Genomic DNA, 16,327 nt, shown 5'->3' on the forward strand with positions numbered 1-16,327 from the left:
CTATTTTCGATACCTATAGGCTTTATTTCTGTCATTTCAATCAAGTCAAATGTTGGTAAGTATTCTAATTTTAATGATATAGTCCTTATATTTACTCTAAAATATAAAATGATCTAAATTTGAGTATGCATTGATATTCATTTAAAGTATTTTTTATATTCTTCAATTTTAAAAAGTATGTGTCCATATGTTGGACAATCGATTTGTGACCTCATTCAATGACAGAGTGTTTTCTTATCTTGGTAAGAGCACTTTTTACCAATCATGCCATTTTCAGTTTTGTACTCATTTGAAATCAAGGGCTACAAACACAATGAAACTGTATTTGCACAAGAACACAATATTAGCATGTACCTCAAATACTGGGGTCATGACGATTTCCTAAGCTTAACATTAGGTCATCCACCAAAAATGGTTGGGAATTCCTTGGCTAGCACTCACAGATGGTGAGGGAGAGTGAGTAAGGCTTCGGTACAAGGAAGGGCATGGTATTTTGAAATGAATTCCTTCCCTGGGCCCAAGAGAGAGAATGTGAGAATGTAAGATGCCCCTGAGTGAATCCAGATGCAAGATATTTAAACCTGACAGGCTCTGCAGACTGGCTGAAACCAGATATGCGGCGGGTGTGTGAATGTCAACATCCTGTTCACCAACATCATACCCAGAATGTCTCAGTTTTCTGTGATACCCACAGCTGAAATAGTGTGAAAAGAATCATGAGGCACTTTTACATTATTCACAGTGTGTGTATCAAATTAATTGAAAATGCAGTTTACAACATATACAAGCAAGATTTTATTTTAAGTGGCCAATATCCCCATAAAAGCATGACGCTGAACCCATTCACTCATCAAGAAAATTGACATGGCACTAAAATGACAGGTAGGTTTTCCTCTTTTCGTTAAACTGATATACAAATTATACATATATGCATCTATAAATACTTGGCCATATGAACGAGGCCTGCAAGTACTGAGCGCTCCTGTCAAGATTTACTTAAAATGCAAAGCATCTCCTTGATGTTGAGTCTGTTGGAATAGAAAAGCACTCCATTTTCATTTTTGAATTATTCATTACTGCTAAGTGGGTTATCATTCATTCAAGGACTAAACGGCATATGCATTTTGTGTAGGTTTAGTGCATGAAAAACCCACAAGGGAAGAAAAAAAAAAAACACGAGAGAGGGGTTTCTGTCGTAGCCATGCAACACCATATTTGTTCTCGGCAACCTTCTCTGCACAATGTTATGTGATGCATAGCATTTTAAGTTTCGCTTCGAACCAGGAATAAAGTCAGTCAGGGTACTGCTCTTGTGGTCTGGTGCACCTAAATCACAGACTGGTCCATAAACAACTGACTCTGGAGTCAGGGTTTCTTCTGGCGATAAGCTTGAACACATAAACAAATCTCAACATAACAAATACAACTGACCTCAAGGGCCTCTCTTTCCACAAAGCCAGAGGACCAAATTAGACATCAAACTTACAAAAACAACCAGAGCAGAAGCCTGGCCCCCAATTTTCACTAATATCAGCAAAGTCTGAATGGATCCAAGGTTTCCTCTGGGATTTTGTGATGTGAAGTGTGTATGCTCAGGTGCGACTCTGACAAAAGTTAAAGTCAAGGAATCAAAATGGTGGAAACGTCACAAAAAGGTGTACACCATCTGAGGGGAGAGCGCTACAGCATCGTGGAGTGTCCTGTGGTCTAGTAAATTAGACAAGCAAACAAAACATCAGACAAATGTGGTGGTCACATTACTTTGTGTTCAGTGGACAAAAGTACGCAAGAAAGATTGCTGTTCAGCTAATAAAACCTCAGTGGATTTCCTCTTATAATTTGCTATTTTTGATGGGTTTTTTTCCTACAGATGTGTCAACACGCAGGCACTCATTGCTGAGCTGAAAGTTTGCTATCCCATGTGCTTTGTAACCGTATGACCAACTGATCATGAACATGTGGTGGTAAAAAGTAATAGAGAGGCTTTCCGTGTCCCTACAGCTGATGAATGGATAAATCAAGAAGGGTTAGAAGGTGTAAGAAAAGGAGACCAAAGTATCTGGTGAGCGAGATATAAAGTTGAAGCAAATGCACAAAGTGCCATTTCATTTTGTGAGCTGCTTAATGTAGAATAGCAACAACTCTTCTCAGCTGACCAAGCTTTGCTAGATTCCTACAGCTATCGTAATTAACGTTCAATGCCAATATGAATGCCTTCCAGAATAAAAACAACACTAAAAGTGAAATGGCATGAACCAAAGTATGCAGAATCTTATTATGTTTCTTACATCTACTCAGTGTGAAAAAGCTCTGTCTCTGTTGTTAAAAACTTGTCACCATGTAAGCTGTATGCCCAGTTTCTTCCTACTCCTCTTCAAACTGTTTCAGTTCCTTCCTACACCTCTTAAACAATGAAAGCTGCAAACTACAGCTACAAGATACATTAAAAAAAAAAAAAATCTTATTTTAGTCTTTTATAGGTTATATCAATGATTACAGATATCTGCTATGCCTCAGAATTCACCTTTCAATATCAAACAGCAGATCTTAAAAGACACCTCTGAGAACTTTAATGTGTATGCCTTTGCATGAGAGGACACAAACAGATGACAGACCGAATTACACAATGTCACTGTCAACTCTAAAACAACCAAGACATGAGACTGACAGACCTTTCCGCAAATACTATACCTATTGAGACATGGCTATAGCTATGGAAATTTAGCTCACATCTTTTAGAATATTAATGGTCAATGTCTAATTAAACTTGTTTGGTTTTGTAAATGATACCGAAAAAGCTTTTTGTGCAAACCGTATTTTGTCTTCTGGGAAGGCCTCAGAGCTCGAATTAATCTCAAGAGAAAAAACAAACAAAACATTTTAAGATAAAGAGCAGCTGCTGCTTTTACAACAAAGATCAGACATTGCTGTGTTGGGCAGATGACGGGTTGTGTGGCTCCTCAGTCCTGGAGTGAAGCGGGTAGTCGGGAGGGGGAAGCAGTTCTGATCTGAGATGGATGCTCCTCCATTCCCCTTTCTGTCCCTTTTTCAGGGTGTAAAAATAGAACGAATGGGAGCTGGTCCTGTAGAGAAGTGTCGCAGGTGTAATATTTGAATCGTGGGTGCTCGCCAGAAATGGCTCAATACAGCTCTTGCAAAATCATAATCGCGCCATTTCTTTCTGGCTGTGGAATTAAATTAGGCTGCTAGATTTGCTGGCTGCTGATTCCTGGTCCTGCTTGGTTTTGAAACTTTCCCCATCTGCGTCCAAAATCCAAATGTCTTTATTTACTTCTCGCCCGTCCATAGTGTGAAATACTCCTTCACTTCCTTCCCCTTCATGTCCTTAAAATCATAGGACTATACTCGGCCATCCAGGCCTCAACTGTAAGGAGAGTTACTTTACACCAGGTTTATTGGACAGTCCTCTCCTTTAAGATTCATGAAGGGAGCGAGGTGGATGTAAGAAGTGAACGAGACAGTGTGTTCCAGTCTACAGATGGACAGCATGGACGAGTCGGAATGCAGTGAGAGATGGAGAAATAGAAAAGAAAGCTCGGTGCCGTTTTAGAGAGCAGCTCCCCTTTTTTTTCTCTATAATAACAGTGTAATTAGACAATAATTACACTAATTACACTAAAGCTAATTAGACTGAAATTACAGAAACTGGGGAGCAGTAATTTTAAACTGTTATTGAATAAATTTTTTCAGAAGACAGAGATGAGTGCAAAGACCCCATATAGGAGAGCGCAGGGGTAGGCAACCAGCAGCTGCTGCCCATCCATGGCCAGTGCTGAGATGAAGATCTTTGAGGCCGAGAAGCTGCACCAGCCAATAATTGCTGCTGTTATTATGATTCCCATCATGCCCCTAAAGAGGAGAGAAGGGAAGCAGGACATTAGCAATGATTATTTGATCGATTACCTGTGAGAAAATAGAATTTCATGAAAGTATTCGGCCTACCAGCTAACTATTAGGGCTAAAGAAAAAAAAGTGATTGAGATATGATTCACAATTTTAGTGGGAATCCTAATATTTGCATCATAATATTTATATTCATTGCAAAGCTACTAAAATTAAGTGATTTTTCCTGGGGTCTGTACTGTAATTGTACTTTAATTGCTCAACACTTCAGCTAACCAACCAAGCAATTATTGTTAATTATTATTAATTGTAGGCATTTACAAATAGCATTTTGATATAAAAACCTATCTGGCTGTATAACAGTCAAGAGTAACTGACAGATTTTGATATGCACCAGCCACTGAGGCCTGTAGATGAAGAAACACTACACTAAGGCCATGACTGCTTGTCTGTGTACTCACTGTAAAGAGAAGAGGACTCCAAAGCTGGAGAGGAGGATCATGGGGAGGAGGCAGTAGCCGAGCACGCTGGCCACACAGCCGAAGGAGACGCCTGTCATACTCATCAGGTTGAGTAGGCAGTACATGCCAAGACAGCCAATGGCACTGATACCGTACACATAGCCAAACTGAATCTTTCCTGTCTGTGAGTGCAAGGTAAAAACACACATACATACACACACTGTAAGATAAAGATGGATATATACATAAGAGATGTACAAGTTGGATGTACAGATATAGAGGTATACAGAAGACTGCATCTACATTGTAAGGCATGGATGTCCAGTGGAATTGGTTTTATTATGCAATTTTGTAATTTTTGAGGGGAGGGAGACGTATATGAGCAACACTGCCGACAACAGGCAATGACATGAGCTGTGAAGCCAAAAATGTACTCAATATTTTCCTGGCAAAAAGACTGTTAAAGCAACAAAGCTGAGCCAACTCTGTGTAATGCTGAAAACTAGTTTCCCACAGGCTGTCTGGTGCAGCCAATGTTAACTGTTTTACTGAGTAACGTTAACACGTTTTCTTGCTCATTAATGTTAACCATGTGATTTACCAAGAGTAGTGTCGCTCCAAAGGCCAAACAGAAGACCATGGGGCCAGCCAGGTCTGTCTCATTCATGATGCTGCCGTCAGCTGCCTTCATTGGGTGGAGCACCGTCAGGGTCTTCTGCCAGATGTGGTCAAAGTTGATCCCTAACTCTAAAACAAAGACAACAGAGGAGAGACAAATCAGGGAGGTTGGATACTACAGCTGTGAGCTAAAAAAACAAAAAACAAACAAACCTCTCAGCAAAACAGTCAGCTGAATTCACAAAATAGCCGTGCTGAGAGTAGTATTACAACACTAAAGGGTTAGTGACAACAGAAAAAACATGAAAGAGTGAAAGAGATGAAAAGGCATGCATGTTGCTGACTGGCTCTGAATAACCCAGACTCTAGTAGTTTAAAAAAACAAAACAAAAACAAAAAAAACAACAACAAACGTCTATTCTGCTTTTCCGTCAAATCCTTGCTCAAGAACAAAGACAGGAAGCACAACTCCCATTGTGACTAGAATGACTGTCCACGTTGCCTTGAGGTGTGTCATCACCTTTCCTGACAATATTATTTAGTGTGAATTGAATAAAAGGTGAAGAATGCGATGTCAGCTGCTGTTATCATCAGATGGTTCGATGTCTTGTAATTGTGCACTGCGTTATAATGGAGGCTTCTGCTGGAGGCTCAAAGCATAAAGCTCTACTTATCCAATAGCGGTTGGAAAGCCCTTGACAATCAACAGCCTCGCTGTCCAAAAGTGTCTAGTTACACCTAATATCTAAAAATCACAGTTAATAACTCTCAGTATTACTCATTCTGTCCAAAGTTCTGTTTCTAAGACCTTCTAAATAAGCACTTACCAAATCACTTAATACATGCTAGAAGAGAACAACAAACAAGCTAAAAATTGTGTTTCTCCTTCAGAATCATCCACAGGTAACGCTTTTGGGGTAAAAAGTTAGGGTACTGGAAGGCATTTTATCCTCACAGCAGAGCATCTCAAATAATTTTCAACATAATGGTCCTGTTGGAGAGCTGGACAATGCTGAAGGCACAAAGGCACAGGAAGCAGAAGATGTACGAGTTCACATGGGGCAATTGTTTTTAATGACCCAACACATAGATTATCCGCTTGACATAAGTGTCAAGCGGATAATCTATTCACATCTAAGATTGGATTTGCAGCGCTTTTGGAACACTTCAGGAACTGCAGTAAGGGCTGACTCGCTTTAAGGGAACAAAAAGGGTGGCTACAGGAAGCCAAGACGTGACTGAGGAAAAGATAATTCAAATCCGAATCCAAAAACAACCTGCAATATATGACTGCAACTCGGCAGATAATTTAGCTGGAACCACACAACTGTATGGACAATATGAACACTGGATTGTCCACAGTCTCCAAACGTAAGAAGCCAAAAAACTGTAGAATAGGATATGGAATTACAAGTATGATGCAAACATGATGAAAAGTGGCAACTGGTGCTGCTAAGGCCTCAAATCTTGCTGGTGCAGTGTGCCACAGAAGCATCAAATTAGGAGTATCAAATTGCTACTGTTACATTTAGACTTCTGGATTTTTTTTTTTTTTTTTAAAACTTAATAAAGCATGCGCAACTACTGCTCCCCTGGATACAAGCTCCTAACTAAAGGAATAATTTAAATTGAGGTACTTTATGGTCGTTTAATCTACTTTTCTATTACATACAGAAGTAAGACAAGACTAAATAAAAATAAGCCATTTTACATGGAAAAAGGTCCTATAAAATCCAGCCTACTGTGTCTTATTTTTCCACATCACAAAGAGTATTGACAAGATGGTTAAAAAAACAAAGGAAATCTGCTGACTTAAACTGTAAACACCATCCGTTTATTGGCTCAGTGTAAATTTACATCTGTGTAGACATATCCACACTTTTCTGTCCAAAAGAGAATCTCTGCCCAGTGCTGGGTTGCATACAAGTGGTGAGTAAGTCAACAAAGGCGATCTTATTTGTTTAAGTAGAAGGCAAGACTTGAATCTAACACTGTCCCCAAGCCAAATGCTGATAAATTTTGGCAACGGTAAATAAATTTGGGAGCTGGAGGGTAAATCTGGCAGTTTTACTATCACTTTGGCAGGTAGCCAGCCTGTGATCCATCAGTCTTTTTCCTATCCTATCAAAGTGCTCTTGCAGCTATGAGGCTGGCTGGTGTGACTCTGAACCCACTTGTCACTGCAGCAGGCTGATGAAACTTTAATTTCATGCCTTGAGAAAAGATCATGGGTTCAAAGTCTTAGGAGTGATGCTGGAGTCTGACCTCACAGACATATTTTACATTTATATTTTAGGGATTTGGCTGATGCTCTTGTCCAGAATAACTTACAATGCCTGCGTCAGCAAAGCTGAGTTTCAATTACCAACAATGGTAAACAGTGCTAGAGTGAGACCAAAACAATCCCCTGACAATATTCCTGAGGTCCTAGAAAATTACAGAGATTTTCCAGGGAGGTAGAAGGCACAGATGCCCTGCTGGCACTGATTCATTTACCTTCCAGCAGTGGTGGCTCATCATCGAAGCTGCTGCTGTACATGGACTGTGATGAGGACGGGGTGTAGGTCTGTGTGGGCTGGAAGATCTGTCCTGTGTACGGCTGCTGTGGCTGCATCATCCCTGGGGCAGAGTAACCCGCAGGCTGGGAGTAGTCATACTGACCATATGGCCTGGAAATAGCACAAATAAAAACATTACACAGGATTTTATGGCTACATTTCATTTGCCCCAGTGAGTGCAAATTCTCCTGAAGTGAAAGATTTATCAGCACAACCCGTAAAAAAATGTATGAAAAGGATACTGAAACTGTTGATGTGTCTGTTTCTACTTGAAACAGGGGGTTGCATGTGCATCTTTATCAATTAGATGGTATGATTTTTTTAGTGAGTGCATTTAACTGAAATTGCGGCCCTGCAGAATGCCTTGAGCACCATGATGTACCGTGATCTCCACCCACTTCCATGTCAATCAACTTGCAAAAAAGATCATTTTAAAGAAAAAAAAGTTATTGAGTGTACAGAGATCTGACTCCAGCCAGCTTCTAGTCTCTGGGAGAAGGGAGAAAAATAAAACCTCTTGTGAACACCACAATTGTACATCATACATTTTCAAATCAATTAATGAACTGTCAAATATCAGTGAGCATGTAATTAGGATCAACAAAGAGATAAACTTTTATTCAAGCTTAGTGATACACTTGTCACACCAACAGTGCAAAGACTGAAAAAAACAAAATCAAAACAAACAAACAAACAAACAAACAGTGTAAAAATTAACCCTCCATAATCCCTTTCATTCTTTAAATCTATTCTCCTATAAATGTCAGTCTTTTTTCCTCAACTTACCAGGTGATCAAGGAATGTCATCTATCAGAGAATTCCAAAGAGGATATTATTCTCAAACTTCTCAATTTAGGCAGTGTATTCCTTAAAAATGATTTTTACCAAACATTGTACTAGCTTTTTCTAAGAATGAAGGCAATGACACACAACAAATTTTTTGTTTTTAAAAGTACTCTGTTCTCCTGTGGAGTGAAACAGTGAAAAAATGACAGTTCACCAAATCTGATTTGAATCAAGAAAATTCAGTGACTCAGGAAAAGCTCCATATTATGACTGCAAGAGCTACAAACAACTCTTACAGTCCTAGTTAATTCACAGTGATCCTACTTGCTATCAGGCTGAGATTAAATCAGGTAAGGAGGATTGATGCCTACTTGTTGTAGGGGTCTTGGGGGTTGCTGTAGCCATAGCCGCCCTGGCCTTGGTCCTCCACACTGTAGCTGGACTGGTAAAAGTCTGAGTTGAAGCTGTCAAACCCCGACATCTCTCACTCTGCCATACACAGCAGAAAGTTCAATAGTGTTTGAAACATCAGTGCAACTTGCCTGCTTTCTCAAGCAGATGATGAAAAAAGCAGCACTGTCAAGGAACTGTTAGACTTTCACATACCATAATTTTGCACTTGCATTGCAAATTTGATACTATTCATAACTCCCTATGCTGGAACTCTGTTTAAGGCTAAAACTAAGCATTTAACTTGAGCAGTAGCCTTGATTCTTCTTCTAATTACATTATCATAGACCTGTAATCTACCAAAAGGTCATCTGATCTGGTTTGGATGAGTGTCAAAGGTGACATCAGCACCTCAGTGTTGTCATATATGGCATCACAACTGTGCTTTCATTTCTGTTAAAGTAATAATAATAATAATAATACTACTACTACTACTACTAATAATAATAATAATAATAATTTAGAACAGAAAATAAACAAGTGTAGCTCAGTAAATCTTTAACCACTGAATGCCTTTTCTTTAAACATGTAACTTTAGCTTTTCTCTGGCTGAAAATCCTCACCTTCTGTCCTATCAGTACAGCACAATGACTCAAGCTTTGGCAAAAAACAGATTGGACAGGCATCGAAGGCAACCTTACGTTGTGGTGGTGAGGATATGAGGATTGCAATGTTTCACTTTATAATGTTGAATGTCTTGTGTTTCTTTATGGTTTTTTTGTGGATTTTGGTGTCTAATAGCGCATAAATAAAATACATCTATCAATACGTCAATCTGTGTATCATCATTGCTGAGTGTGTCAAAGTAATGGGTACCACTAGACGCACTTGTGGAAAAGATTATAAGGAAAAGCTGAAGTGAATATGCAGAACTCCCAAACCACTGGTGCTGACACGTCTGTGGACCAGGAGGAAGAGGAACAACATGGAGGGGGGTTCCCTACATTTCTCTCCCTTGAGACACTGAGGGTTTCACGTTTTAACTTCTTCACTGACTGAAATTAGCTGCAAATGAGCCTATCATCACAGTGCGGCGGCCACGGTCGTTTCCTGACAAATCCATTGGTCACATAACTCACTTCACTTCAGTTCAGTCAGCGTTTCCTACGTGTTATTTAAATAAAACTGTTTACCAACCCAGCTAACGCAAGTCACGGCTAAAACCCAAACAGATACCGTCTGTTTGTCAGTGTTACTCTGAGGCGATAATTTATTAAATTAAACGTCAAAGGACTTGGCAATAAAAACGAAAAGAATAGTCTTGTCTAAATACAACTAACGATAACTAAGCCAGCTAGCGCTGCTAATGTCTGGGAGGCTAACGCTCACTGTTAGCTACTGTTAGCTCTAACGGTTGAGACGAGGTGGCTAACTCGCGCATCTTGTCCATAATGCGTGCATGGCTCTCAGTTATCTGTTTCATTTCCACTTTATAATCACTGCTGTTCAGGTATAATAACAATGCATGAGAAATCAGACAATGCCTACCTGTAACGTTTGACAAATTTACCCACAGCCCTGCCAACTTGGTTGCTACGTGTCAGGAGAAAAAAAAGTAAACCTTCCGGGGTGCTACGTCGCCGACGGAAGCAGTTTGGGGACACTGGCGAACAGGCCTCGGCAGAAAAATGTGCGCGGCCTACAGGCGAAGGGTGGCATTGCAGCAGCCACCGGGGAGCTCCTGTACAGCCACAGCCTGAGATTTTTAATGCTGAAAATCAAAACAGCAGTCATTTTGAGGATCCTGGATTTTCAAGTGTTAATGTTGACCCTCAAGCACAAGAACATTAGGATTCCTATAATAAATGCTAGGAAAATTATGGATGCCATATTTATAAATCTCACCAGGGATACGAAGGCTATTATAATGATATGAAATGATATGATGTATTGTGAAGGCCAGAACCGCCACTACTGTGTACTAAATACACACTACATATTTTAATTTATTTATTTATTTATTTATTTAACATTGACAGACAAACACGAGTTTTGGAAGGATGGCATTAGGAGCATGAAAAAAGGAAAACTGGAGGTAGTATGTAGGTGTCTTGGATGTTGCTGTAGCCATAGCCGCCCTGGCCTTGGCCCTCCACACTGTAGCTGGACTGGTAAAAGTCTGAGTTGAAGTTTTCATCTCTCACCCTGCCAGAAACAGCAGGAAGTTCAATTAGAGTTTGAACCATCAGTGCAACTTGCCCGCTTCCCAAGTAGATGACTTATTTTACAAAAAAAAAAAAAAGTTTTAACATTGTTAAACAAACACAAGATTGAAGAAGCAGTAGCAGAAGCATAAAAAAAGAAGGTTAGAAGTATCATAGGATCAATTAGAGGTCACAAATGACAAATGTGCTTCTTCTTTTGTTGTGGGCCCTGCAAAATGGTCCTGAGGCTGTGTTGAGCCCTGACCTGTATTGAGGAAATCGAGGTTTAATGGTAACAAATGGAGACAGGGGGTAAAAGATAATTCAACAGGACAATCTCAGGGCTCTCCGGCACGAACAAACTAGTGTCTCTCATCAGCAGGCAGAGGAGCGAATCAATCACTCTGTCTGTGCAGGAGAAATGGGAAGGAGGAGAGTGGGGCGTGATTAGAGGGACAGGGGATTTTGTCGGTGAGAGAAAAAGAGAGAGAGAGAGAGAGAGAACAACTGCATGTGTATATATGTTCACATGTATCATAGGTACACTGACAGGGGAGGACTGCACTGCGACCAAATGCTGTGGGTGGACCCATCCTCTTGATAATGAAAGATAATGTAAAATAATGGGCTGATACCTTCTGCTGAGAGGAAACAGGGAGGGGAGGAAAAGAGAGGAAACAGGGAGGGGACGCAAAGAGAGGAAACAAGGGTGGGAGATAGTATCACAGATGTAGGTTTGATCTGTTCAAAATGAATAGGAGGGAACAAAGAAAACAAATTAGGAGCACAGAGCAGTAAAAAAAAAAAAAAAAAAAAAAAACTACTGCTTTGCCTCCTCTATCTTTCATCTTTATATAATATTTTATCTGGAGGGTCACTGATGGTATTAAAGGAATAAAGGAAAGCCCAAATTGATATGAATTCAAATAACACAGACTGCAGGTAAACATAAAAAAATATCAAAACACGGCTTTTTTGAACATATATCACCACAAAACTATGAAATTCCTGTGAAGCAACCGGCGTGTCTGTATGAATCAAAACAGAGGTTAACCATTCTTACTCATGCAAGCCCGTTGAGGCTGTTTTCATAAAACATGTAGTTCTAAACCTTTAAACACTTGGCTCACTGGCCCACTGACTTGGCCTCTGCCCTGGACTAAATAAAACTGGACCGACTCTGACTTCATCCCTTGGCTTGCCAACCCTGTGCTGGAACACAGTTACCTCTAACCGTGCATTGGTAGCAATAAAATGCTCAAATTTAGCCTTGGATTAAAGGATGCACTGTGGAAAGGAGTTTAATTATACTTGGTACAAATCCTAGGCTAGGGTTATAGATTACTCCATGGGAAGAAAATATACATAACACAGTAAAATAAAATTCCCCCTTGGTCAAAGGAGACATATTACACTTCTCCAGTTGCTGACAGAGCAACTCTGATGGAGTTATGAGTCTCAAGGCAGGGGTGCGCGGGACAATTTTTTGGATAATGCGGCACAAATGAGTTGCCTCGGCAATGTGGCATCGATTACAGATGAATGTTTTACTGCCAGGAAACTTTTCAACCTTGTGTCACATTGTGTTTCCTGTTGTGGGGAATGCTGGCATACTCATAGCTCAGAGGAGTCCCTAATGTGTCACAGCCTTTAGATTGCAGCCAGCAGATCTCTTGCAAAGATTTCAAAACAGCTCGGTTCCAGAAGGTAGGCAAGGTTTCTTCTTACTCTGAAGAACTAGCCTCTCTAAAGAACTCTAACACAGGAAGAGTTAGGGGTCGGGGTGAAAAACAATTAATCAGATGTCATTAACAAACCCCTCGACTGTGCAGGCCCGACACGGATCATTTCTCTCCCTCAGGATGAGCAAAATCAATTTGATACACCAAACATGAAGTCTTACAGCAAACACCCATGACTAATCACAACTAGAAATGAAGAATGAAGCCCCCCCCAACACACACACACACACACACACACACTCACACTCTTCTGCTGCCGCTCATTTCTTCCTATACTTTTAATCATTTCTAAACTTGAAGAACATGTCGCTCCTCTTAATCCACTTAATAAAAGAAAATTGAAAAGAACCAGAGAGGGTAATTGAATTTAGGTCAGTGTATTGCCATATGCTGTTATAATTGCCTTCTTTTACAAAGTCTCAGCTGTAATCCTGCTGTCATTGCCTGGGTGGATGAGTGGATTAAAACTACTAAATTTCCTCTGTTGCTGCAACCCCTCATCTCCACCCACCTACTGCACCCTCATTCTGCTATCATTTAAGATTCTCTCTCTCTCTCTCTCTCTCTCTCTCTCTCTCTCTCTCTCTCTCTCTCTCTCTCTCTCTCTCTCCCCCTCTGTGCCTTTCTTTTTCTGTTTGTATCTGTGGCTTTCTCCAAGATCTAGGTGACAAGGAATGGCAAAGGATCAATGTATTTCTTTCATATGTTCTTCAGGAAAAAATAAAGCACACATGAGATCAGATTGTTCTTTACACACGTACGAACACCAACAGAGCATGTGAACACACACAAATACCAACTCACACACACATACATCTTTAACAGAGCTGAACCTGTGCGTTTTCCCTACACATTTACAAGGTTAAAAGCCTTTAACCGATTTCAGCCACCCTGTCATGGTATGGCTGCTGCATACTGTAGGTGATGAATTAGTAAATACCTGGTACACGTGAGTCTCTCTCTCTCTCTCTCTCTCTCTCTCTCTCTCTCTCTCTTCACTCTGACTGGGTTACAGAGCACTATTCTATTTAACCTGTCTTTTACTAGGACAGTCCCATTTGCAAGGCAGGCCTGGCCAAATTGAGCAGCAGAACATAGATCTGTCAGACTTTGCTGAAACGTCACTCAGTGACAGAGGACTTTTGTTGATTAATGACATTTCTGCCAGTTTGATATCAGCGTAAAAAGTAGACTTCCTCATGAATTTTAAAGAAAGATATTAAGAGAGATATTAGCAATCTTAATACATTACATACAAAACAAGAATAATATAAGATTTCTTAGGATGTGACCACCTGCATTTATAAAGATTTAGTAATGACCCCATATTTTATTTTATTTTATTTTTATTTTATTTTCCTTTATTTTTTTTAAACAATTCATTTAAAATATATTTTATCCTTAAAATTTTATCCCAAAATCATGACCTCACTAAAAGCAGACAAAAAAAAAAAAAAAACACAAACAAGGAGACAATCAAATGAAAAAAACCTACACAGTTTATATAAATGTACAGTATAATGTGTAAAGCAAGTGATAAAATTACGCTTGAGTGAATCAGCCTGGCCCTCTTGCTGGCCATCACTCACACTGTAAGCCACTGTGTCATCTCACTGAGCTGCATGTAAGCCTCAGTGGCTTTTATCACGCACTGATCAAGGTTTCTCTCTATCTTTCCGGTGTGGTAGGTGAGCCACTAGGTTGACACGTGATGATGGAGTGGGCTGTGCACTTTTTCTGTCCTATTCTTATCTGTCTCTGGCTGACACTGGGGACAGCGCCGGTCGACCCGCTAGTGTTCTACCTGTCAAAACAGATATAGTGGCTTTGAAAATAGGTCTCACATGATAAACAGTGGCGTGGCCTCGCTCCTCCCTGTCTCTCTCTCACCCTCAGCTCCCTTTGCAAATTTTCACTCACCAGTTTGCTTAACTCTTGCAAGGGCGACTGGTGATAGGTCAGTCTGGATGGAAAATTGCTTTAACCCACAAGTTTAAGGCAGGTCACTGCAGAGCAAAACAAGGAAAACCGCTGTGATTTCTTCCTCGGTGCAACATCCCGGGGCTTCCTGTGCACCAATAGAGTCAAATACAATTCAAGTTCTGTTGCTGATACTTGGAGCCAACTGGTGTTGGATTTTTTTTTTTTTTTTTTACAGTAAGCACCAATATTTTGGATATAAAATTAAATTCTGACCATTTAATGTCCAAAAACTTTTCAAAAAATATAGTGACTAAGCATTTCCCTGAAACAGCATTTGGACAATGGGAAACTAAAACGCTCTACTGAAAGTTTGGATACCACCACTATTGCAAAAAAAAAAAAAAAAAAAAAAAAAAAAAGAATACAAATACATATTCATTCATGCTTAAATGTACAATAAATGAGTAACAAACTAACATGATGAACTCTAACTCTCTAGTATAGATCTAAATATTTACCTGGCCCTTCGTCTTCATGTCTGCAGCCCTGTCACTGGCAAAATAAATATAATGAGGCTACAAAAAAAAAAAAAAAAAAAAAAAAAAAAAATCCAAGATTACAACAGGCAAGATTTCACTGGACTTGGGTCCAACTTGAACAAAATGATTATTTGTCCAAATACTCTTATGCCATTATATGTGATCAATTTATCATATTTAGTGTGTTTCAGGATTTATTTTGTGATGACGTGATGCAGTTCTTTTTGGGTGTATCCATTTTCCCTCAGCCTCGTGTAGTTGTATTTCAGTTTGCAACTTCCTACACTTCTCAGGATGCGTTTCAAAACCCCCCAGAGAACAGGTGTGAAGTTATTGCATTCAGTTGTGGGCTGTAAGTGTAGATGGAGACAGCCATAGTGATAGCAGAGTGAAAGCTTTCCAGTTGAGGGAAAAGTGAGATTCGCACACTTTGTTCAAAAACACAGCATGCCTTGTTACTGTGTTGCGTTCTGCACTATAGGTTTACTGCTGGTGGAGAAATCAGTATCTTTGCCTCCTCTGTGATGGATTTCTCCTTGTATGATCATTGAATGCCAGTGAAAAATTGTGAGTTTGCAAGGAAGCCTCTTCTCGTTGACTGACACCAAAACTTGATTATTTGCTGTTGATGTTTTTGACAGCTGAACATTTTTTTTTCCTGTTATTAAAACTCTGTTGTGCTGGAAATGCCTCTTCGTGACATCAGATAGTCTACGTATGTTTGGCCAGTTGTCCACTGAAATAAGAAAAATTGTCCACCAAGCAAGAAAACAGGCCAAGAAATGCAATGTAGTATGCCAATAACTGTTTTTACACAGTGTTCTGGGCTGGATTCATCCTTTAAATATGCGTCCAGAGGGTGGGAGAAATTATGAGTACACCTTTTATGAGAGTTCACATGAAACTCTGACATAAGCAGTCGGAGACTTTAAAGCACTAAGGCTTGGCGCTTGTGCCGACTCTCTTTATTCAGTAGTGTAGTGACACCCCACTGGACAGTTTAATTTCCTGATTTAAATCACTGATGGCAGAAGCAAACAGAGATCGACTTCAATTATCCATCTTAAAAATGATTCATCACTTTGATACTATCTCTTCCTTTCACTTCCAGACACACTACTAGAAATTATTTATACTGTATTTATTCTGTGGCTCCCTGTGTTTAACATGGGTGCAGAAAAGCTTCACAGGAATTGGTGTATGATATTCTCTTTCATCTGTATTATTAGTCTATTGTATCTC

At 39.8% G+C, this 16,327-nt stretch overlaps 1 protein-coding gene across 1 annotated transcript; it reads right to left on the minus strand.

Moving 5' to 3' along the window:
* Positions 1-777: 777 nt before the first annotated feature.
* Positions 778-10,327, minus strand: yipf5 (Yip1 domain family, member 5). Its single transcript, XM_030068819.1, has 6 exons — positions 10,226-10,327; positions 8,659-8,776; positions 7,440-7,612; positions 4,927-5,072; positions 4,326-4,507; positions 778-3,870 (listed from the first exon to the last, which is right to left on the minus strand). The coding sequence occupies exons 2-6, from the start codon at positions 8,766-8,768 to the stop codon at positions 3,708-3,710; spliced, it is 774 nt and encodes a 257-aa protein (XP_029924679.1). The 5' UTR covers positions 8,769-8,776; positions 10,226-10,327; the 3' UTR covers positions 778-3,707.
* Positions 10,328-16,327: the final 6,000 nt, after the last annotated feature.

Source organism: Myripristis murdjan, chromosome 14, assembly GCF_902150065.1.
Source record: "Myripristis murdjan chromosome 14, fMyrMur1.1, whole genome shotgun sequence".
Classification (NCBI taxonomy): domain Eukaryota; kingdom Metazoa; phylum Chordata; class Actinopteri; order Holocentriformes; family Holocentridae; genus Myripristis; species Myripristis murdjan.